At 45.2% G+C, this 25658-nt stretch overlaps 1 protein-coding gene across 17 annotated transcripts in view; it reads right to left on the reverse strand.

Annotated features, from left to right (window-relative positions):
* Positions 1–25658, reverse strand: part of HP1BP3 (heterochromatin protein 1 binding protein 3) — an 82479-nt gene that overhangs the window by 25859 nt on the left and 30962 nt on the right. For all 17 annotated transcript variants that reach the window (XR_012155590.1, XM_073316987.1, XM_073316975.1 and 14 more), the window contains 4 exons: positions 13556–13703; positions 11305–11464; positions 7759–7902; positions 6625–6705 (listed from right to left, as the gene is read on the reverse strand). Coding sequence is in view for 16 of the 17 variants with exons in the window: in XM_073316987.1 (XP_073173088.1) it covers positions 6625–6705; positions 7759–7902; positions 11305–11464; positions 13556–13703 (533 nt within the window). In the remaining variant the exon portion in view is untranslated. The remainder of the gene's footprint in view (positions 1–6624; positions 6706–7758; positions 7903–11304; positions 11465–13555; positions 13704–25658) is intronic.

Raw genomic sequence — 25658 nt, forward strand, 5'->3', positions numbered from 1 at the left:
CCACAGAACCAGTTATCTCATCATAGAAGGCAATTAGATTAGTCAGGCATGACTTGCCCTTGGTGAATCCATGCTGACTGTTCCTGATCACTTTCCTCTCGTCTAAGTGCTTCAGAATTGATTCCTTGAGGACCTGCTCCATGATTTTTCCGGGGACTGAGGTGAGGCTGACTGGCCTGTAGTTCCCAGGATCCTCCTCCTTCCCTTTTTTAAAGATTGGCACTACATTAGCCTTTTTCCAGTCTTCCAGGACTTCCCCTGATCGCCATGAGTTTTCAAAGATAATGGCCAATGGCTCTGCAATCACATCCGCCAATTCCATATTGCTTATCACCCGCAAGCTGTGGGACAGGTGGAACGCATGAACTGCACTATTAAAAGTAAATTGAGAAGGGGGGTAGAAAAAGGAGGGAAAAATTGGTCACAATTGTTACCCTTTGTTCTAATGAGAATAAGGGCCCAAAGAATCAAAAGGTACAGGATTCTCCCCACCATGAAGCTCTTATGGGAAGGCCAGTGTAACGGTGGGAAAATTTGCTTTCTCCAGTACCTGGAGAGGTTTCTACACAGGATTAACACAAGAATGGGTTTTAACCCTAATTGACCTCAGCAGGCAGTGGCCTGGCAAAAAGAGCAAGGAGCAGCAAAAGTCAAAACATGGTATAATCTACCAGGAGAACACAATATACTGCAGTGGGTGATTGAGTGATGTACCAGATTCCCAGCTTGACAAAACCCTGGCTGGGATGATTTAGACAGGGCTGGTTCTGCTTTGAGCAGGGGGTTGGACTAGTTGATCTCCTTAGTTCTCTTCTAACCCTGATCTTCTATGATTCTATGATTCCAGGAAACGCATCCATTCCAAGCTCCTAAATGGAAGGGCCCTTAACGGGTCCTTAACCAATTAGGGCCCAATTTGCTATTACTGGCAACAGAAAATGGGGGACAGGAGTTGGTTCACTGTACAAAAATAAAGAGGTAAAAGCACACAGAAGATGAGAAACAGGAAACGATGTTATTTGCTTTACAGAAACAAAATGCAAAGGATGGTGGAACGGTGGAATGGAGAGAAATCAACAACAATCCAACGTGGAAAGGTAAATAGTACCTGTGGATGTGAATGGGATGATGTTTAATAATCCAGAACAGAGGTGTAACCACTCACCAAATACCCCCCAGTGATTTAATGAAGGGGGAAAAGGAATGAGAACGAATTCTAACCATACGGATTAAGGGAGAGTGTAAAGGGGGAATGGAATTTGCTTCCCCCCTTGGCAAACTTAATTATACTTGTAGTGCCCCTTCCCTGGTACCACCCCTTCCAATATATGGTCGTGTTCCATTCTGGGGGTGGGGGTGTCTCGTGTCTGGCGGCAATGAGCCCACTCAATGAGAATGAGCCCACCTCTTATGTACCTGACGGGAGGGGTAAGGAGCAAGGTTACTTTTGGCCATGGTCACTTTATGTGTCTCCTCCTTACACCTTCCCACTCCTCCAGCTGCTTGGTTACCATAGCAACTGATTAGCCCCTTATCTTCTCTTGTTACTGAAAGGCAAGGCTACCAGCTTGGGGTGGGGATATAAGAGAAGGAGGGGAATGCAGCCTTGTGCTTTCACTTACATTCTTTTGCTCGCTTATTCAGCCTGTTTAAACTAAAAGCAAGGCCAGAAGCAAGATTATTATTGTTTGGTCTTTACCCTTTTTATTTCACAGTCTCCTAACAAGGACCATCAATGACTATTAGCCATGATGGTCAGGGAAAACCCCATTCTCTGGATGTCCCTAAACCTCTGACTGCTAGAAGCTGGGACTGGATGACAGGAGATGGACCACTTGATAAATGCTCTGTTTTATTAATTCCCTCTGAATCATCTGGCACTGGCCACTATTGTGAGACAGGATACTGGGCTAGACGGACCATTGGTCTGACCCAGTATGGCCATTCTTATGTTCTTATCATGCTCCAATACTAGAGCCAAAGGTACCACAGGATCCTACCCTGGCCTATCAGGAACAGGAGTAGATGCAGAGTACGTGACTGCACTGGAGCTTCCAATTCACAGCTGGGGCAAGCTACTGGCAATGCTGGCCTGACTGAGTCAGGACATCCTATAACAGGATTGGATCTGAGAAGGACTCGGGATTCCAGATCTGTATAGATAGCTAGGTCCTAGAGGAGGTCATATTGAGGTCCAGTCTGCGAAGTGTCTTGGGCTTGGCCTGAACTGTCCATCTCACCTTGGAAGTGGAGGACGTGTGCAGGGCCAGTACCACCAGTGCAGAGGGAGAATGATCCCTTCTGTTTTTATGCAGTGCACGAGTTGTTACTGTTCTTTCACTGCAAGGTTTCAGTGCCCTGGAAGCTCCCGATACAGTCAATGTAATCTTCCTGTAGCTCCAGGTGCACCTGTTCTGGAGCACAGAGTCTGACAGGACGAAGAGACAAAGGAGACCCATTTTTAGAGAATTTATGGGGAGATTTGTCCCTCTTTTTGTGGGGTTGTTGGCCCTTGCCTTCCTCATGCTCCTGCTTCATAGTCCATTTCTTGAGGATTCCCATCTGTTGGGATGAGACACAGGAAGGGTGTTGCCCGGAGGCTCTGAATAGGTAGTTGGGGAGTAGGAGGGCCCAGGTTCCGAACAGAGCCTCATGGAGAGCTCCAGCACTTGAATTAGTGGGATTGCCTAGTACACAGGGAGAAGCATGGCAGATGCCACACTTTGCAGGGATGTGTGTTTCCCCGAGGTAATACAGGCAGCTCTCATGTGGGTTGCTCAGTAAGAAGACCTGGGGGCTAGCCAGGCAAGGCTTGAAGCCTGGAACTTTGAGCATAAAAGGTATACAAAATGGTGGGGGAGCTGAGGGAATCCCCACAATCCCCACATAACTAATTTTAGCACTAAAACTCAAGCTATTTACAACTTTGAACAATTATTTACAATATTTACAGGTTTGACAAAGCAGAGCACTGAGGAGCAGAATCGGACATAGGAGGGTTCCATCCCAGACCACAGAAAAGGAACTGGAGAGGCTGTTGATCAGCACCACCCCTTATGTCCTTGGTTGGGAGCACAAAGAGGTGCAGAGTGCAAGCATGGACCAACAGACACTGGTATTGAAGAATTTCCAGTACCCAGTGCACAAAGAGCATGCACACCCACAATGAATACCCATAGGGATCAGCACCTGAAGAAGAACCTGACTACATATTTAATAAAACAAAGTTACAATAAGGCAGCTTTTCAAACGTAATGTTGCATCAACAAGTTAAAGGGGTATTGTCTACATGACATCAAGTCAATTCGTCTGGGATTTTCGAAGGAGCCTAATGGAGCTGGGCACTTACAATCCCAGCCTTAAATAATGGAGTTAATACGCGTGCCCTGAATGCCCTTGACCACACGTGGGTTTAGTCACATCTTCCTTTTTATCGTTTTAATGTCTCTTCGCCCATTCCCAATTGCTGTGTAAAAGTTTTAATTTGTTTATGTGAATCCGACTTTACACTATCAGCAAATGCACAAAAGCAAAACTGAAAAGGAAAGGTTCCCCCATGCATTCTGCATCAGTTCTATTAAACTGTAGAAACAAAAAAGACAGGAGTGTGATTTTTAAGTCGGTGTTCCTTTTAAATCAAGCCTTCACATTGGTTTCCCTATCCGTTCCACAGTGGTAGGAGATGGATGATTAGAAAGGGGAGCTCTGCTCTTTACACAAAAATATCCCAGTGAAGAATCAAAAGGGAAGAAAATGCAGAAAATGCAGTAGATTTGTGAATAGTTATTCAAGTGTGGAAACTGCACATCCAGACAGTTTTCACAACAGGCCAGGTTGCTAGCTACTTGTTTTTAGTTAGATTATTAACTGCTGCTGCCTACATGAAGAAAGCAAACAGCAAAGAGGAATACTGATTTGCTTCAATGCTTTGTAAGGACATGAAGTGACACATTAGTACGGATCAGCTGCAGTAGTCTTTAATGCAGCAACACAGCTTTATTTTAAAAAAGAAACAATTCTACAGTAGGTTCCTTCTCACACCTTAAGTACCCACACATATCACCATCATTATCCTTTCTAGACCTCTCGGTTTGTTTTGTAGCCAGGAAGTAAGCTCCAATATGTTCAAATACTCAGTCCAACACCACCTTTAAAACATCAGGACTCAAGTCTGGGACATCAATGGATATCCCATTTTTGTGGATTGGATATCACTTAGTTGGCAGCTAAAGCATAAATGCTGCACAGCCATTACCACAGGAAGTAGGGAGAGGGAAAGCTACTTTTAGCAAGGGCATCTAAGCTCAAGAACCATACCTGATTTTTGGACATGATACAATATACATCACATCGCATCTCTGGTCTCCTCTCAGGAGAATTAAGACATTTGTATTCCCTTTCTTCCTCACTGCTGATGTAAGAGGTCCAATCTGTCAGCCCCGGAGACTGAAAATCCTCCATTTATCCCAAAGAAGCAAGGTTCCCTCACACTGACTTGGGAGGGATCCACCTCTAGGAGTAAGGAGAGAAGCCCAATTCTCATAGCCATTCACTCTTCAGCCTCTCTGTGGTGATTTTAGGTAGACATCTGTCCACTAACAACTGTGATGACTATAAGACCAGCCAACAACTCTCCAACACCACCTACTATAGAGAATTCAAAGACCACCCTGTATTACAATTCACACAGGAATTAAAGGAGATCATCAAATCCTTCCACAAACAGCTCCAAGAAAAACTCTACAACCTCATCCCCCACAAACATAACCCAGTGATCTTATACATACATCCCAAGATACATAAACAAGGGAACCCAGAAAGACCCATCATATCTGCCCACAGCGCTCTTACTGAAGGAATATGAAGATTCTCAGAAACCCATGCTCAAGCCACTCATCACAGAAAGGGCCAGTTTCCTAAAGGACATAATTGACTTACTCCAGAAAATCTAACATTAACTACCTCCCTCAGAATACTGTCCTTGCCACCAGATGTCATATCCCTATACATCAACATCCCTCATCATGATGGTATCATTGCCTCCCTCCAATATCTATAAGACAATAGACAACACTTACATAGCCACACCAAAAACTTTAACAATCTCATCCATTTTATCCTTATCCATACCAATTTTACATTTAACACTCTGTCCAAACCATGGGAACAGCCATGGGTACTATGACAGCTCCTCAATATGCTAATTTCTTCCTGGGCCACCTTGAGGAAGAATTTCTCAACAAATGCACCACAAAACCTATGCTATACCTGAGATTCATCAATTATATTTTCATCCTCTGGACAGACAACCTAAACTCCCTCGACAGATTTCCACCACAACTTCAACACTGCCACCCACACATCAAACTCTCTTTAGAACACTCCCACACCAGCATCAACTTCCTGGACACCACGATCAGCTTCAGTAATGGAAGCCTACAGCCAACCATACACAAGAAAGCCACAGATCACTACACACTTACCTCCACCTCAGACACACCAAGAAATCTGCTATCTACAGCCAGGACTCAGATACCATAGAATATTCTCTGAGGAGAAAGTCCAGGAAACACACTCTAAACCACTTTAAAACACCTTCAACAGACACTACACCAGAGAAGTCGAAAGCATCATGGAACAGGGTACCCAAATACCGAGGAAACTTGCTTCAACATGGACCAAAAACCCCCCAACCTCCCTTTTGCGACCTTTAAATAGCCTCCCAGACTCACCAAGCTCATCATCAGCCCAGGTCACACCAAGTCGAAGTAGCACCAGACTCTGCCATCACAACAAATACAAAACTGCAGACATCAACACCCCCCCAAACACACCTTTCAAGATCCATGTATCCTAAATGTGCCTTGCATAATGTGTGAGGTACCTCAGCCAATGCATCCAACTGCCCCTACTAGAACTATGTGGGTGAAGAGAGACAACCACTACGTTCTCGAATGAGCTCTCAAGGGAAAAAAAAACAAAAAAACAAAACACTACCCATTTGTGGGTGAACTTTTTTTGCAAATATCCATATCTGACTTTTCAGTCCTCATCCTCAAAGGAAACTTGCACTCCACCTTCAAAAGAAGGCCCTGGGAACATAAATTCATAACTCTGTTAGACACTAAAAACATTATGGACGCAAAGACACTGGTTTTATGGCTAATTACAACAATTTGTAACCCACTAACCCTCTTTTCCTATGACTGTAGAGGTACTATTGCTAAAATCATTTTAAATGGTTTCCCTTATGCTTAACAATCTGCCCCACTTGGTATTTAGCTGTGACACTGATTAATTTTTCCGGAGCTGAAGAAGAGCTCTACGATGCCCGAGAACTTGTACCTTCCATCAACAGAAGTTGATCTAATAAGAGATATTATGTCATCCACCTTGTCTCATTAAGAACTAGACAGACCAACTAAATGATTTCTCACAGCTAATTTTTTCCTATAATAAAACATGTTTTACTGAATATATTTGGGAAAGAAGGGGAAGGAGCAGCTGTTGGGTACCTGGTTTTGGGCCATACTGCATTTTGTATAATATGTTTTTTCTTGTATTCTGCAGGGCACCTCAAAGGCCTTTGAGACAATATTTATTATTAAAACTGATATATCTTACCTTTCTGTCTCTGGATTTCGGAACAGTTTTCCCTGCATTAGAGACCACCACAAAACTCCCAGAGGCTCCTTTTCCTTTCACCTATTTTAAAGAATAATTTCCATTTCAGTCCCCAGTAAGCAATAAATTAACTTTCAATAATGACCAATTGAGAAAGGCTGTAGTATATTGTGCCAAAGATTTAGACTACCTCTCGATTGTGCACCTTACAGCGACACAGGAGAGCTCTTCTGCAAACAAAACAATATCACCCCCAATGAGGGGCGGTAGCTTTGTCGGTAGGAGAGTGTCTGTCCACACCGGCGCTTTTCGTCAGTAAAACTTTTGTCAGTCAGGGATTTCCCCCCCCCCCCCCCCCAGACAAAAGTTTTACCGATGAAAGCGCAGTGTAGACATGGTCTTAGATTGGAGCCCTCTATCTTAGCCACAGAGAGCTATGGTGATTTTAAACAAGAAGGACTGACCTTTCTGTAAGATTAAGGAGCTAGTTGGTAACAAAAGGCAATTATAATAGCATAATCCAGGGGTTCTCAAATGGGGGATTGGGACCCCTCAGGGGGTCGCGAGGTTATTACATGTGGGAGTCACGAGCTGTCAACCTCCACCCCAAACCCCATTTTGCTGCCAGCATTTATAACGTTGTTAAATATATTTAAAGGTGTTTTTAACTTATAAGGGGTGGGGGGTCGCAGTCAGAGGCTTGCTGTGTGAAAGGGGTCACCAGTAAAAAAGTTTGAGAGCCACTGGCATAATCTGTTTGCCTTGAGCAGATGATTCTGTGATGCTGGAAATCTGATGTTGCCAGGACAAAACATACTTTTAAATTAGACATGCTGATGCAAAAAGGTGAGGTAGCTAAACATACTGTGAAGACATGAGTTGTTGCAATGCCATAAACCACAGTTCACCATCAAAATACAAACACTTGTATCTTGTACAGAAACTTACAAAGTATGTGGTTCCTAGAACAATGCTGACATCCTGTCAATGATCAAAGAAGCAGAGACAAAGGTATAGTAACCTTCAAGAGGGAGAAGATGATCACCCAAATGACATGACTATTGAGTGCCTCACTATTAGGTTAATATGGGTATTTTCACCCACCTCTGCAGTGCTGCTCAGAGTGGCTCTTACCTGTCTGATGACTCCCCTCTCCAGTTCCCTTTTCAATGCTTGCTTTAGAAGATAGCCTCTCCTCTCAAGTTCCAGGGAAGGGTACTTGTGTATAATGTATTTACGTATGGCAACCACGGATGCACCACTCTTTTGAAAGCATGCCTGAAACAGAACCAACAAGTTAGCAAACCAAGTGCAATAGACCTACCTCTCTATGGGACCAGAGGGGTAGAGATTAACTGTTGCATATATGACAGCACAGTGGCCCAACATGCCAGGGCTAGCCTTGGTCCCACATTGGTTTCAGAAGCAAAGAATAGCACTAACGATACCATATCTTTCTACCCTTACAGATTGACTGAACAGCAAACATGAAAGTAGTGGAACACTCTCCTGTCCTGTGTTACAAAGTAGCAATTTATGTTGTAACAGAGATAATCACTCCTTACAGCAAAGCAACAACTGCACAACTGTTAATATGTTCCACCAACATCAGAGCGAGTTAATCATTGGTTACTGAAGTACCATACATATACTTGATCATAAGCTGGTTCGTTTATAAGCCGACCCCCTCCCCCCCAGGTGGATAAGTAAAAATAGAAAATTTTTATGACCCATTCATAAGCCGACCCTATAATTCAGGATCAGCAAACTTGGGCTCCCCGGCCATCAGGATAAGCTGCTGGTGGGTCGAGATGGTTTGTTTACCTTGAGAGTCGGCAGACAGAGGCAAACCTACGTAAACAAAGCGTCCTGGCGCGCCAGCTGCTTACCCTGACAGGTCGGGACAGTAACTAGTGGGGAAATTTTTTTCGGGGGGCGGGGGAGGGGGGCGGAAGAGAAGCTGGGGGTCAGGGGAGTAACCCCTGTGACCACCCCCCACATGACTCCACTCCTAGCCCGGGACCCCCACACTCTCCCCATCCCATCCCATCTTATCTGGGGAGGATGCATCTGGCCTGGCTGGAGCTGCTCTGAAAGGCTGGGCAGCGCGGTCGCAGCCTGCTCTGGCAGGCCAGACCGGGTGGCACGGCCACAGCATGTTCCAGCAGGCTGGGCCGGGCGGTGCGGCCGCAGCCTGCTCTGCAGGGTGGGGTCGAGCAACATGGCTGCAGCCTGCCAGCCCCGGAGCTACGGCTGCTTCGGAGACTGGGGGGAAGAGCAGCGGAGAGACTCTGGCCCCGCCTTTTCCATTCTGGCTCTGCTGCCTCTCCTTGCTCCCTCTGTTGGGGAGAGGGGCTGCGTCCCATCTCTCCCTCTCTATACCCGTTGATAAGCCAACTCCCTTCTCTGGTGCTTCCCTTTTTTACTAAAACAATTTCGGCTTATGAACAAGTATATACGGTAATTGCCAAATTTCCACTCCCAATTTTTTGCCTTGAATTTTGAGAGTGAAACTAGCAGGCTAAAAACAGAAACTAAGCTACAAATTCATATTTTAAAGTTGCTTCTTTCAGAGATTCATGTTTAGGATACCAAGTGTTACTTTAAAATATTCTTAAGTATAAGAGCTCTTAAGATTATAACAATACTATAATTCTGCTTGTTTTGTAGCCCAGTTGTTATCCTAAATCAATTACTTAAAAAAAAAAAAATCTTATTTTAAAATCAATTAATCGGTAGTTCCAAGGGTTTAACTTGATGAAACTCTGGGTATAAAGTCAATTTGCAGGTCTAGATAGATTTAGGCTGACTGCCCACATGTATAGCCATGTAGCACGGAATGAATTTAACCCACACAGAGCAGAGTTATGAGCCTTAGAATCTACACCATTACCTGCCTCTTCTAAATAACAGCCAGCAATCTAGGATTTATAGCAACCTAGAGTTTAGATCATTTCTTCTCTCTTCCTCCAATGGATTTGGACGAAACTTCGGAAGACTGCAGTGGCGGGAGAGGTAGAGTCTTTTGCAACCAAGGCTGGTGGAGCCCAGACTCCCTGTGAAGGGAGTGTGCATTGAGTGAGTTCTAAGGGGAAGGTGGCACTGTTACTGCTACAAAAAGCATCTTGGGCCACAGCCAGAAGTGGGGATGCAGTAGACTTAAGACCACTGCCATTTTTGGACTTAATCTGCAGTATTTCAATCCATTTTGAGCTTTGAAAAAGCTTTGAAAGAGACACATAGCAAACTGCTGTGCCAATCAAAATAAATCCGGAAGAACACAGCTAGAAGCAGAAGCACAGCAGACTGGTTAACTGATGTCAGCAGTCAACCAAAGTCAATGCAACAGTTTCTAATGTGTTAAGCACGAAGAGGTACAAAATCTAGACAGAGAAAAGTTTGTCAAGAGCCCCCCTCAGTTACATCACTGACTGAGAAATAAAACTCAAGTGCCAGGAGTCAAGAATGTAGTAGGAAGAGGACCTGAAACATAAGCCCTCGTATCAGAGACCTAGTATGAGGCCTGAGCTAAATAGTGGTCAAAGCTTTGCGGATATAAAGCAAAGTCAGGTGGATATTGGCAAGAATAGGGCTGATATTGCAGAAACACACATTCCTAAGTGGTGCTAGGCACAGGCCATGCATGCAAACACATTCCAGAAGGGTGGTACCAGAACACCTCGACACCAACACATTCCTCAAAAGATAACAGGAATATGCTAACCCATCTTGAAGATAAGGTCAGTATAACAGCATGATGGATAGAGATGTTCTGATTGAACCAACAGGTACACGGTAATTGGTGGTGGTTAGCTACATTACAGGGTGGTATCTAGGCACGTCAGAGGGCAGTAACTAGTCACATCACGGGGGCAACAAGGAACTTGTTTGTATCTGTGTATAAAGATGTATCTCAGAGGGAGTGTCTTTGTCTGGCCAAGGGGAGAATGGAAAGTCCAGCCATTCACTGAGCCAGTACATTGTCACGAGCACATGTGTTAGTGTACCATTGAGCCAGGGCATTAGCACCGTTCATCGGCAATAAACCTGACCAAGTTCCTTTGCTGAAAACCGAGTCTGTGGATTTAATGGGCAGCTCAATCAAATTCTGCTATCTCCGCAGAGCTGGGATGGGGGCGGGGGGGAGAAGAAGAGAGAGAGAGAACGAACATGCGCACAGACACACACACACACACACACACACCCATCTGACCACATGGAATTTCTGTCACCGAAGTCCAACAGTATACAATGTATTATAGCTAATTGCACGACTATACTACAAAAGGAAGTTTCTTTTAAAAGTACAGTATTATTCATGTCTATACAGAAAGCTGACCTGAACACAAGGGCACATCACCACAGCAGGATTTCTGGACCTCCTATTATGATTATTTTTCCCTGCCCCACCATTGCAGCAGCACGGTTATGTTAATACAGATACACGATCTCTTGCCTTATCTATGGACTTATAACATACTCCTTGTAGTATCTGAGGAGCGACTTCTCCATGCCTTAACACATGCTGAAAGTGATTTTGCTTACCCACAGTCAGAATTAAGTATATATTAGTCCCAAGAAAAGAAACTGAGGATACCACTGTGAAGCCTAAGAATCCTCAGATTCATAATATATTTTATATCTGACCTACAAACAAAGGGAATGAAGTCTTCCACTTGCCTTGATGGCCTCAGTTAAGATAGCATCCATCTTTGGGCGTGAGGAAGCAGCCATCTGTGTTTGCTTCTGTGCTCTAGCTAGTTGGCTAGCAGAAAGGGTTGCCCATGAGGGAATGGTCTTTTTCACTTTCTTCTCCTTTTCTTTAGACTGATCCTTCTCACTTTAGGGGAGAGGGGGAAAAAAAAAAACAGTGACAGTAAGACAACAAAAAGAAAAGGAGTACTTGTGGCACCCTAGAGACTAATCAATTTATTTGAGCATAAGCTTTCGTGAGCTACAGCTCCCTTCATCGGATGCATACTGTGGAAAATACAGAAGATGTTTGTTTTTATACACACAAATCATGAAAAAATGGGTGTTTATCACTACAAAGACAACAGATATTGCACCAAGGCAGCCCATGGAGCAAAGAGGCAAAACTCAACCCTCCCTCCCCCCCCAAAAAAATACAAACCAAAACAAAAATCTCAAAAGGTTGTCTTGAAAAGGAAGGGCTTTTAAAAAAAATATAGGAGGAGGCTAAGTGGATACAGCACTGACGACTTTATATTTAAAGTAATATAATTTTGAAGCATAGACTGTGGTAGTTCAGTGCCAGAGGATAAATCCAAAACCCCTCAAAAGACCAATTCATTTACTACATAACTAACACACGTGTTCAAGACCAACAAGGACACAAGGAACTAGAGATCTGCCCTTGTCCCTTCAGACAAAAGGATTCACACAGTATACCACAACTTTAACTCTCCTTTGGACAACACAGGGTTCCAAGACAGAATGGAGACCCATATCCAGGCCAGGTCTACCCTACAAACCTTTGCGGACATAGCTATGTCAGCAGGGGTGTGACGTGTGACCAACACAGTTGTACCAGCAAAAGTCCCTAATGTAGATAGTTATATTGGCAAACCTGCACTTCTGCCAGTGATGCTTGGTTAGCTTTTGGAGTGGGAGATTGTGAGAGAGAGAGAGAGAGAAGAGACACGATACCTAGAATGAACTATGTCAGCAAAAGTACAGTTTTATTAGAATAAGCTGTGTCCACACTGGGAGCACTTTGCCAGCAGAGTATAGTACTATACCTACACTGTCATAGGGCTCCTAGTCTATACCTAGCCCCCCGTGATGGACAGTCAGAGTTAGTCAAAAAGACAATGCAGAAAGCTTTGCACTCCGGATAACACCCTTACAGTATACTAACATGGCATATGGGTTGTTCAGTTAAACTTCTGTAAGGGCTCTGCCTTACCAGGGAAGAGGCAAAGTAACTGTCATAAGAAGGTTACAGGAATATTACCGTATAGCACATTTAAATCACTAACTTAGCAGTCTAGCAAAACTGATTTTGAATTGCAGCAAGGATTTATTTCAGTTCATTGGAAAGTGGTAGAACAGGAAGAATTATTTGCAACCACAAGTGGGGGTGGGACACCAGTTTGGAGCAACCTCAAGGCTTCTCTTCTTGGGAAACAGTATCAAGTAGAACAAAACACTTAATTCACATCCTGGGAATTCAGTAATAGAACAAGGTGCTAACAGTGGAGCGCCTTACACAGAATCTCTGTGATTAGGACACGAAAGACAGGTTGCCTGAATATTACTCCTACTTATTTACATTTGTGGGATTTGCCCACAGCCCAGCTGAGCTTTGGAATCTTCTAGAAAAGCAGTGCCTGTTGGGACCACAAGTAAGCATTCTGTGCCCCGAGAGTACACACAGTTCCCATCCTCTTCAGTGCTTTCCTTTTCACAACTAGCTGTAGATTCTCTGGGTACGGACAGGAGTTTGTGTGTACGTACATCCCACAAACAGGAATATGCAGAACCACCTCAAAGATGAATTGCTCATTTCAGGTCGGCAGTCAAGTGACATAAGTATATCCCTCTCCCTGTACTAATGGAAAACAAAAAGATGGACAATATGTTCAATATATTCAGACTAGCAAACCGGTTTGCAGAAAACATGTATTTTCCGGCAAATCTGGTTTGCAGGGGAAAAAAATTCCACACAAATAATTTCCTGGGAAATGTAATCTGCTACTAGATGAACCCAAGGAATGTGTTCCACCCCAAAACAAAATACTCAATTTTTTATTAATTTACTTCAAAAACAGCAGTGGCATTTTGGCTCCCATCCTTAGTTTTCAAGAAAATTTTAGTCTTTTGTCACTAAGATCCTTTAGAAGAATTTTTCCTAACTTCCCCTGCAATCCCACCCCAATTCCAGGCATTCAGAAAGGATAGGTCTTACTCCTTTTTGGTTTCTTCAGAAGACTTTGCTTCTCCCTTCTCACTCTCTGGTTCTTTTGGCTGCTCTGTCTCACTGGATGTAGCAGGTGGAGTTTCATTTTCTTGCTCCTCTCCAGTAGAAGCAGATTCCTCAGAGCTGACTTCCACGTCTAATGAAAAATTTGGAAATACAAAAGTCTGTATCCAAAACAAAACTCTATTCTTTAAAAAAAGGCACAGGGAGAGTTTATAAACACACCCAAAAGCAGCCGTTTCCCCAGATAATCTCTGTGAAAAACTCAAATTATCCATTTAAATTAAACCTTAAAAACAGTTCTATTAAGTTTTTAAAGCTCTTCAGTATGTCGTGATTAGCAGTCAAATGCCAGAGTAAACTTCAAAACAGACATTACATAAAATTCTCAAACTGGATTAAGTCAATTTTCTCATTTCAACCCCCCTGAACATCTCCTTTTCCTAGACTATGGAAGTTTACTACCATTGTGGTCACTCAAGTGAGATGCCACAGAAGAAGCCACTATCATTTTTGTTCAGTGCTAACACTAGATGAAGTGGAAAAGTTTTTGCCTAGACTGAGATGATCTCTGGCATCCTTGCACACCTTTTAATACTGAAGAGACACTGTCAGTTAAAATTTGACAACATTTAGATACATCAAAACAAGTTTTTGGAAAACTTGAAATCAATATAAACGTACCCATCAGTTCTTTTGTTTTCAAGAATAGGTTTGATCATGACCAACTAATGTTTCAAAAACATCAATCTTTGTTTATACTAAACAGTGGCACTGAACATTTAGGTAACATGTTAACATTTTTAAACTAGGTTTCAGAGTAACAGCCGTGTTAGTCCGTATTCGCAAAAAGAAAAGGATATAATGTCTGCTGCAGTTTCTACGGTATGCATCCGATGAAGTGAGCTGTAGCTCACGAAAGCTCATGCTCAAATAAATTGGTTAGTCTCTAAGGTGCCACAAGTACTCCTTTTCTTTTTCTTTTTAAACTAGTCATGCATGATTCTAGACAGGGCCCGAGAGTTTACAGAAGTGTTGGCAACTGCCTTTGTCTAACACATAGGGATGAAAACCAATGTCAGAAACCAACATTCTAAGAAAATGAACGCAAATAGTTGAGTGCATGCCTTATAGGCTAGACAACCCATCAAATAAAACTCCAAATTAATGATATCTTGACTTTAGTAAAGCTTTTGATATTATCTTGCATGACCTTCTCATAAACAAACTAGGAAAATGCAACCTAGATAGAGCTACTATAAGGTGAGTGAAAAACTGGTTGGAAAACCTTTCCCAAAGAGTAGTTATTAGTGGTTCACAGTCATGCTGGAAGGGCATAACAAATGGGGTCCTGCAGGGATCAGTTCTGGGTCCGGTTCTGCTCAATATCTTCATCAACGATTTAGATAATGGCTTAGAGAGTACACTTATAAAGTTTGCACACAATACCAAGCTGGGAGGGGTTGCAAGTGCTTTGGAAGATAGGATTAAAATTCAAAATGATCTGAACAAACTGGAGAAATGATCTGAAGTAAATAAGATAAAATTCAATAAGGACATATGCAAAGTACTCCATTTAGGAAGGAACAAATCAGTTGCACACAAACAAAATGGGAAATGACTGCCCAGCAAAGAGTACTGCGGAAAGAGTATCGGGGGGTCATAAGCTAAATATAGAATATTAGGGTTGGAAGAGACCTCAGGAGGTCATCTAGTCCAACCCCCTGCTCAAAGCAGGACCAACACCAACTAAACCATATCAGCCAAGGCTTTGTCAAGACGGGCCTTAAAAACCTCTAAGGATGGAGATTCCACCACCTCCCTAGGTAACCCATTCCAGTGCTTCACCACCCTCCTAGTGAAATAGTGTTTCCTAATATCCAACCTAGACCTCTCCCACTGCAACTTGAGACCATTGCTTCTTGTTCCGTCATCTGCCACCACTGAGAACAGCCTAGCTCCATCCTCTTTGGTACCCCTCTTCAGGTAATTGAAAGCTGCTATCAAATCCCCCCTCACTCTTCTCTTCTGCAGACTAAATAACCCCAGTTCCCTCAGCCTCTCCTTGTAAGTCATGTGCCCCAGACCCCTAATTATTTTCATTGCCCTCTGCTGGACTCTCTCCAATTTGTCCACATCCCTTCTGTAGTGGAGGGGACCAAAACTGGACACAATACTCCAGGTGTAGCCTCACTAGTGCCGAACAAAGACGAATAATCACTTTCCTCCATCTGCTGGCAATGCTCACACTAATACAGCCCAATATGCCATTGGCCTTCTTAGCAACAAGAGTACACTGCTGACTCATATCCGTTTTCTCATCCACTGTAATCCCTAGGTCCTTTTCTGCAGAACTACTGCTTAGCCAGCCGGTTCCCAGCCTGTAGCGGTGCATGGGATTCTTCCTTCTGAAGTACAGAACTCTACACTTGTCCTTGTTGAACCTCATCAGATTTCTTTTGGCCCAATCCTCCAACTTGTCTAGGTCACTCTGGACCCTATCCCTACTCTCCAGCATATCTAACTCTCCCCCAGTTTAGTGGCATCTGCGAATTTGCTGAGGGTGAAATTAATCCATTATTTCAACTGTCCATTCGTTGATGGAAAGCCCCTAACCTACTCTAGTTACTCTATGTGCTATGGAAAGCCATCTTCCCTCTCCCTTTAAGAAGTGTGCTCAAGTGACTTTCTGCTGGGCATATTTTTCTTTTAAATTTTGTGAATTAAAAATATCAATTCTAATGCTGCATTAACAACTATTTTTGCTTTAATTTCCTTTCTGCCATAAGAAAGAGGGTAAAAGGAATCAGTGGGATTAATTGAATATGATATCCAAGAATAACATTGCCAAGAAATTCAGCAGAGGTGGTATGATCAGAGATGCAACGTAAATCAATCTTACAAAGAGGTTGTGTGATGGGGCAGCTGCCCCTCACTGGCTAACCAAGGGTTAATAGCAGCCCTTGAGTGGCTGTGCAGAACCCAGCCAACCAGAGGAAGGCTTAGAAGCAGCTAATCAGGGCCAGGCTGGGCCCTATAAGAAGGGCTGCAGGGCAGAGAGTAACTTAGTCTCTCTCTGGAGACTGAGGGAGAAGAGCTGGCTGCCTGCCTGCCTGCAGAGAGAGAAGTGCCTGAGACAGAGCAGTGCTGGGCAGGGTCAGGGGTGTAAGCGCAGCTCCAGCCTGGCTGGCTCCCAGACGGAGGCCTTGATACAGGGGCCAAGTAGGTGCTGGGACTATGGGGAAGTGGCCCAGGTAAAGCAGGTAGCGACAGAGGGGAAGGAGAGGCAGTGAGCGGCTGCCAGCTATAGGGTCCCTGCATTGGGGGCCAGAGTAGTGGGCAGGCCTTGCCCCCACCCCCTCTTTTGCCCCACTGGCTGCTGAAGGAGGTGGTCAGCCAAAGGACTGCAGTTTGTCCCTGAGCGAGAGGCTGGACTAGGGGCTGCAGTTTGCCATTGCAATGAGAGGCTAGGCAAAGGACTGCTGGTTCCCCCCAGAGGCAGGGAGACAACGGAGTTGGGGCACAGCTGGAGGGCCGTGCCCTGAAGAGGATGCCGTGGTCCGGGAGTGACGTGGGTCCCCAGAGTACAACGTGTTACACCTTGCTAAACTGCACAGACCATCAACAGAAAAAAGCAGACAAAGAGGAAGTTACTCACCTTGTGCAGTAATGATGGTTCTTCAAGATGTGTCCCCCTATGGGTGCTCCACTTTAGGTGTCTGTGTGCCCATGCATCTCTCATTGGAAATTTTTGGTAGCAGTGTCCCGCTGAGCCCGCGCATGTGCTCTCCCTCTCTCGTGGTCTGCCTTGAGGCTATTTAGCACTGCACAGGCGAACCCCCCTCACTTCCTTCTCTACCACAGAGCCCTATAGAGAACTCCAAAGTAGAGGGGAGGAAGGCGGGTTGTGGAGCACCCACAGGGACACACAACTCGAAGAACCATAGTTACTGCACAAGGTGAGTAACTCCTCTTCTTCGAGTAGTGTCCCTATGGGTGCTCCACTTTAGGTGACTCTGGAGCAGTACCCACCACTGGAGGCTGGGACTTCGGAGTGGAGTCTTTTACTACAGAGAGTACTGTGGAGTTGAAGATGGTGTCAGCGGCCAAATCTTCAGTGATTGCATAAATGTTCTGCGAAAGTATGGACAGAGGCCCCAATCATTGCTCTATAGATTGGGGAGAAAGGGGTATCCCTATGGAATGTGATTGAGGTAGGAACTGATCTCATGGAGTGCGTATGGATGGAAGCAAGTTGCGTCCTTGCTAAGTGATTAATGCAACTAGAGACCCATTTGGATAGTCTTTGACGAGATATCACAGAGCTTTTGGATCTTTCAGTGGATGAAAGGAAGAATTTAGGGGATTTCCTTAAGTCCTTAGTCCTGTCCAAGTAGAATGCTAATGTCCTTCTAATATCTAGCATATGCACAATTGGTCTCCCAGTTGTCACAAATGTGGTTTTGGGAAAAAACAGGGAGATGGATCTGTTGATTCACATGGAAAATGCAGAAAAAGTAGGGAGAAACTTGGGATATGGCCTTAGAGTTTTTTATTTTATTTTATTTATTTATTTTTGTAAAGACAAAGGTTATGAATGATGGGTGTGCCATCAGGGCGACTATTTCTCCTATGTGCCTAGCTGAGGTGATGGCAATTAGAAATGCTGTCATCATGGACAGGTATAAAGAGAGAACAAGTTGCCTTGGACTCGGAGGGAGGTCTAATCCAAGCCCTGAGAAGTAGATTAAAGTCCCAGGCTGCAGAGGGTGGTGTCACATGGGGGAAGAGAGTCCCAATACCCTTAAAGAGTCTACACATTAGTGGTTGAGCAAACTCCAAGTGGGAAGCCATTTTCACCTTGAGACGTACCTTAAGGGAGCTGAGTGAGAGTTTAAAATGTAGTGCAAAATAAGAGGGAGAAAAGAGGAGGTTGGGTCTGTCCATTTGGAATGGTACAAACTTGGAGTCGTTTCCATTTTGTAGATGGCTATGTGGAGTGGTCAACTTGTGGTTGTATTGCAACATGTGTTTCAGCTTATCAGAGCATTCTGCTTCTAAGCCTTGGAACAAAGAAAGATCCAAGCCTGGAGGTGGAGGACCCATGGGTTGGGGTGAAGGGTCAGCCCATTGTTTTCAGAGACCGGGTGAGGAACAGGCTGACGTCAGAGGAACAGGAGGGCATATTGCCATCTGTGTCAGGTAAGGGAGCCAGACTTGTCATAGTCAAGAGGGGCAATCACAATAACTCGTTGCATTTTCAACAGAATCTTCAATAGGGTAGGAAACTGGGGAAAGACATACAAGTGGGCCCTGTCCGCTGGGAAGACGAGGGCAACTGTCAGTGAATGTTTCCCCGAAGGGTGGCTATATCTTGCAGCACCTGTGAATTCAATATACACTCATTGTCGTGAGAAAATTCCAACTGAGACTGTTGGTTATCCCCTTCTGTATCCCTCATAGACAGACAGCTGAGAGGAGCACATTGTGAGGGGTGTATCAGTTCCAAAGTTTAAATGCTGTCTTGCAAAGGGAGGGAGATCTGGCAGCTCCTTGGCAGTTTATACAAAACATACAGGTCACATTAAGTCCATCATAACCTTTGTGTGTTGTTTTATGATGAAAGGCAGAGTTTGTGCACAGGCACTCCTGACAGTCCCGAGCCCCAAAAGAGTGATATGGAAAGTCATTTCTGTGGAAGGCCATTTGTCTTGAACCTTGCTGTTGTGTAGCTGAGCTCCACAGCATATTAGGGAGACATGGGTCCCAGGGTGGTGAAAGTGGCTAGTGAGAGGAGCGTTCTCGCTTGTACTGCATCAGGTTGATGCTGATAAAGTCCAGTCACTGTACCGGGGTCAGTATGCCACTACAATGAAGTGAACCTTGGAGACTACCCTGTGTGGAGCAGTCTGTACCTATAATGATCCTGCCCCAAAGGTAAGCAGTAGGAAATCTCCTGTACGATGGTTGTATTGAGATATGGAAGTAGGCACCCTGTGATTTCTAGCCCCGAACTTAATCTCTTTGCTCTAGAGCTGGTCCTATCTACTGTGAAGTAAGGTAAGGTGACTTCTGAGTGGCATGACAGGTATATAGATGGCAGCTGATGCTGTAAGGTATCATTGTTCAGGCCCCTGACCAGCTCCTCAAAGTGCTTATAAGAGGCAGTTTGAGAAATCATGGACTGGGGTGCAGACTGTTCTCACTTTTGAGCCCTGAGCCTCTTACACTGTGGCTCATAACAGCACAGAGATGGTGAATATTGAGAAGATTGTGATCTGTGGTGTGGTTGAGAGGTATATCTTCTCTTCTGTTCACAGTGTAGATTCCTAAGGAGCGTAGTGCAGTCTGAGAATCCTTCAGGATGTGGAGAGAAAATCTGTCTTCTCCGCAAAGAGTTTGGCCCTTCATATTGGAAGTCTGTAGCTCTTTGGGCAATCTAGAGAGGTGTAGCGAACAAACAAAAAAAAACCCCACAACCCACCTCAGTACCACTGTCATGGAGACTGGGCGGGCAGCTGTAACAGCTACATCCAGTGGTGTCTCTAGGACCCGTCTGGCTATCAACTGACCTTCTCTAAGAATGGTCTGAATCTATTCTGTTTGTAAAAAGAAAAGGAGTAATTGTGGCACCTTAGAGACTCACCAATTTATTTGAGCATAAGCTTTCGTGAGCTCACTGGATCCGATGAAGTGAGCTGTAGCTCACGAAAGCTTATGCTCAAATTGGTTAGTCTCTAAGGTGCCACAAATACTCCTTTTCTTTTTGCGAATACAGACTAACACGGCTGCTACTCTGAAACCTGTTCTTTTTGTGTTTCCAGTAATGTTTCAGAAACATCCTAGGTTACCCAAGATTAACAAAATTGTTTTCGCCATGACAGTTTGGTAATTTATGATTCTAAACAGTAATGTTGTTGATGAACACGCCATCTTGCGAAACCTGATCATATGGAGTTGACTTGGCATTATGTTGCTTGCTTCATGCATTAACCACATCCACTATGATGCAGTTGGGTTGCAGATGTTGAAAACTAAGTCTGCCTCTTTGGATAGAGATGTAGGGTTGTTTTTATTTACACTCTGTTGCTGGTTGGTGCGATGGAAGCTGGCTCTGCCAGATGATTTTGGTAGGATCTAGAATCAGCTCATTAATTGGGAGGACAGTTCTAGAGGAGAAGGTAGTGTGCAGAATTTCCACCAACTTGTGATGTGTATCTGCCACCTCCTGTAAGGGAATCTGCAGCTCGTCTGCCACCTTCTTGGTAAGATCCAGAAAGTTCTTAAATCTTCACCTAGTGATGAAGGGTGGGCAGCACAGTCTCATCTGGGAGAGATGAGGAGAATTGTGCTGAAGAGGAAGCTACCTCTTCAGGTGTGGGTTCCCCCCTTCCTTCCTGTTCTGAAAAAGCTCTCTCCTGCCCTGGCTCAGGTGCCAGGCTGTAGCAAACCATCAGGTGGACTCTCCCTGAGGGACACCAGAGACGGTCGCATCATGTGTGTATATGCCTGAAGAGTTACAATATGGCCTTGGGAGGGAGAGGCAGGAAGGCAGGCATGGGCGTGATGGAATTGGGGATGACCCTTGTAGTGTGGTGGTGGGCCACCTTGAGGGGCTAGGGAATGACCTCCTCCTGGCCAGTGTCAGATTAGTCAATGGTTAAGGGTGCCGCTGACTGGGGTATTGGCAGTATACAGCCCAGTTCTAAGAGCGATTCTGGGTGCCGGGATGTGCTAGATAGTGGGATCCTGGTACCAAGTAATGGGGATTGTGGTTCTTCCCCAATCATCAGGTCTCCAGGGTACCAGAGCTCACGCAGTACCATGGGTTCATTTGGTACCAGAGAAGGGTCCGTGGTACATTGTCAGTATTGATAGTTGGGCAGAGCACTCCCTAAATGAGAGTTTTGCCCAGTACAAAAAGTTTGTTGGTGCCACTTTTTTAGAGACAGCATGGTAATTGTCTCTCCCTGGGTACTGAGGCCACAGGTCTCCAGAGTATCAGAGTACCTGTGTTACCATGGGCTCATCCGGAACTCCAGAGGAGTGTCTGTAGTCGGTATCAATGGTTGGGAAGGTGCAAAACACTTCCTAGATGGGAGTTTTGTTGCATCTGGTACCAAAGGGTTTCTCTATGCTGCTCTTTTAGGGATGGTACGGTAACTGTCCCTCCGCTTCTCTGTGTTGCTCTTTTAGAGATGGTATGGTAACCAGTGCAGTAGTTGCCCAGAGTAGAGCTCAGAGCAGCACAAAGCTTACAGAAGTCCCTTGTCAGTGGGAGAGCAGAGCTCAGACCAGGGCAGAGCTCACAGCAGAAGGTTCCTCTGCTGGTATTGTCCTACGAGGTGGCCGCACTGGGGAACACCCCTCAGGCTGGCTAGTTGCTCGGAGAAGCCTTTCCAGGGGGAGTCTGCTGGTGACTTCTCTCTCTTCTCCTCTTCACCACTTGACCCCTTTTGAAGTGAAGGCTGCGGGGTCAACACCCACCAGAGTCCCCTGCAGACTGAAGTGTTTTCTCTATAGGGAGGAATTTTCTCTTTTCTTTTTAAACCAAAGGAATAAAATAAAATAAAACAAAATAAAAACACTTGCCTGAGTACTTTTAGGGAGACCACGAGGGAGGGAGAGCACACGCACGGGCTCAACAGGACACTGCTGCCAAAAATCTCCGATTAGAGGTGCAGGGGCACACAGACACCTGAAGCGGAGCACCCATAGGGACACTACTCGAAGAAGAATGTCCAGTTAAGTCATTCAGCACCCTGTCTACACACAGTTCATCAGTTCCCCTTCTCAATCTCAAACTGCCTTCCTTCCACCAATGAAAGCCACATATCTCTACTTTCACCCTGAACAACCAACAGGCAATCATAACAGATCATGCTTATTGGTTATATGTTCATTCAATGCAGTAAAGCCACAAGTCTATACTAATTATAAAACACATTTAGTTTGTATGTGGTGTGACAGGGTCGAGCCAGATGGCTATAGGAGAGTAATAGAAGGCAGATATATTAGCCCCAGGGTCAGTAGGTCCCTTTTCCCTGGGTAAAGTAACAGGGATGGTTCCAGAACAATCAGAAACCTTCTGGAGACAATTAAGACAGGCTGATTAGAACACCTGCAGCCAATCAAGAAGCTGCTAGAATCATAGAATATCAGGGTTGGAAGGGACTTCAGGAGGTCATCTAGTCCAACCCCCTGCTCAAAGCAGGACCGATCCCCAATTAAATCATCCCAGTCAGGGCTTTGTCAAGCCTGACCTTAAAAACTTCTAAGGAAGGAGATTCCACCACCTCCCTAGGTAACGCATTCCAGTGTTTCACCACCCTCCTAGTGAAAAACTTTTTCTTAATATCCAACCTAAATCTCCCACACTGCAACTTGAGACCATTACTCCTTGTTCTGTCATCTGCTACCACTAAGAACAGTCTAGAGCCATCCTCTTTGGAACCCCCTTTCAGGTAGTTGAAAGCAGCTATCAAATCCCCCCTCATTCTTCTCTTCCGTAGACTAAACATCCCCAGTTCCCTCAGCCTCTCCTCATAAGTCATATGTTCCAGTTCCCTAATCATTTTTGTTGCCCTCCGCTGGACTCTTTCCAATTTTTCCACATCGTTCTTGTAGTATGGGGCCCAAAACTGGACACAGTACTCCAGATGAGGCCTCACCAGTGTTGAATAGAGGGGAACGATCACGTCCCTCGATCTGCTGGCTATGCCCCTACTTATACATCCCAAAATGCCATTGGCCTTCTTGGCAACAAGGGCACACTGTTGACTCATATCCAGCTTCTCATCCACTGTAACCCCCAGGTCCTTTTCTGCAGAACTGCTGCCTAGCCATTCGGTCCCTAGTCTGTAGCAGTGCATTGGATTCTTCCGTCCTAAGTGCAGGACTCTGCACTTGACCTTGTTGAACCTCATCAGATTTCTTTTGGTCCAATCCTCCAATTTGTCTAGGTCCCTCTGTATCCTATCCCTACCCTCCAGTGTATCTACCTCTCCTCCCAGTTTAGTGTCATCTGCAAACTTGCTGAGGGTGCAATCCACACCAATCCTCCAGATCATTTATGAAGATATTGAGCAAAACCGGCCCCAGGACTGACCCTTGGGGCACTCCTCTTGATACCGGCTGCCAACTAGACATGGAGCCATTGATCACTACCCATTGAGCCCGATAATCTAGCAAGTTTTCTATCCACCTTATAGTCCATTCATCCAGCCCATACTTCTTTAACTTGCTGGCAAGAATACTGTGGGAGACAGTGTCAAAATCTATTAAGGCAGGCTTATCAGGGCACCTGGGTTTTAAAAAGGAGCCCACTTCAGTTTGTGGTGTGCGTGTGAGGAGCTGGGAGCAAGAGGCACTAGGAGCGGAGAGTGAGAATGCGGACTGTTGGAGGACTGAAGTGTACAAGCATTATCAGACACCAGGAGGAAGGTCCCATAGTGAGGATAAAGAAGTTGTTGGGAGGAGGCCATGGGGAAGTAGCGCAGGGAGTTGTAACTGTCACAGAGCTGTTCCAGGAGGCACTCTAGACAGCTGCATTCCACAGGGCCCTGGGCTGGAACCCGGAGTAGAGGGCGAGCCCGGGTTCCCCCCAAATCCTCCCAACTCCTGGTCAGACACAGGAGTCGTCGACCTGGACTGTGGGTTCAGAAAAATGGCCAATCTGAGGGCTGCTGTGAAGCTCCAAGGCGAGCAAATCCACCAATAAGTGCAAGACCCACCAAGGTAGAGCAGGAACTTTGTCACAACTGGTGTTGGAAGTGGGATCTGGTGTCCACAGCGCAGCGGAAGGAGGAGGGCTTTTGGAAGGAAGGAAAAAGAAAAAAAAAAAAAAAAAAGGGAGGTGATCAAGGCAGAGGTAAAAAGGATGTTGGAACTGGGAGTCATCGAAGAGTCCCATAGTCCGTGATCAAGCCCGACTGTGTTGGTGCCCAAACTCGATGGTACCCCTAGGTTTTGTAATGACTTTCGCCGGCTGAATGAGAGAACCAAATTGGATGCATACCCCATATCGATGAGTTAGTTGACCGCCTCGGCAATGCCTGATTTTTGACCACCCTTGATTTAACAAAGGGATACTGGCAGATTCCCCTTGCCAAAGATGCGAAAGAACAGACTGCATTCTCTACACCAGACGGTCTGTTTCAATATACTGTTCTTCCTTTTGGACTGCATGGGCACCTGCCACCTTCCAGCGTCTTATGGACAAGCTCCTACGGCCCCATACCAGTTATGCAGTGGCATACCTGGATGATGTGATTATTCACACCCCCGACTGGGATACCCACTTAGGAAAAGTGGAAGCGGTTCTGGACACGCTAAGACAGGCTGGCCTCACAGCCAACCCAGCCAAGTGTCCTATAGGACTAGCCGAGGCTAAATACCTTAGCTACATTGGAGGAAGGGGCATGGTCAAGCCCCAACTAAACAAACTAGAGGCTATCCAAAATTGGCCCCGGCCAAATTGGAAAAAGCAAGTCTGGGCATTCCTGGGTGTAGTGGGGTACTACCGACGATTTATTCCCCATTTTGCTACCAGAGTGAGCCCCCTGATGGACCTGATAAAAGCCCGGGGTCCAGACATGGTGAAGTGGACAGATGCCACAGAGAAAGCATTAATGGATTTACAGACAGCCCTCTGCAGTAACCCCATGCTTATAGCCTCAGACTTCAACAAAGAATTCATTTTACAAACAGAGGCATCTGAAGTAGGATTGGAAGCTGTCCTATTGCAGCTGGTCGGAGATGAAGAACACCCAATCCTCTACTGCAGCAGGAAATCCTGAGAGAGCAGAAGTATGCCGTGGTTGAAAGAGAGTGCCTAGCTGTGAAATGGGCCATGGAAACACTACATTATTACTTTCTGGGACAACGGTTTACCCTTGTGACCAAACTTGCACCCCTCCAGTGGATGCAGCGAAATAAAGAGAAGAACGCAAGGGTGACCAGATGGTTCCTGTCCCTACAACCTTTCCAATTCACCATACACCACCGGGCTGGAAGCCACCATGGCAATGCAGATAGCTTGTCACAAGTACACTGCCAAGTTGCCCAACCCCGCAGTGTTGAGTGGTGGTGG

This window comes from Lepidochelys kempii, chromosome 18 (genome assembly GCF_965140265.1).
Source record: "Lepidochelys kempii isolate rLepKem1 chromosome 18, rLepKem1.hap2, whole genome shotgun sequence".
NCBI classification, from domain to species: Eukaryota; Metazoa; Chordata; order Testudines; family Cheloniidae; genus Lepidochelys; species Lepidochelys kempii.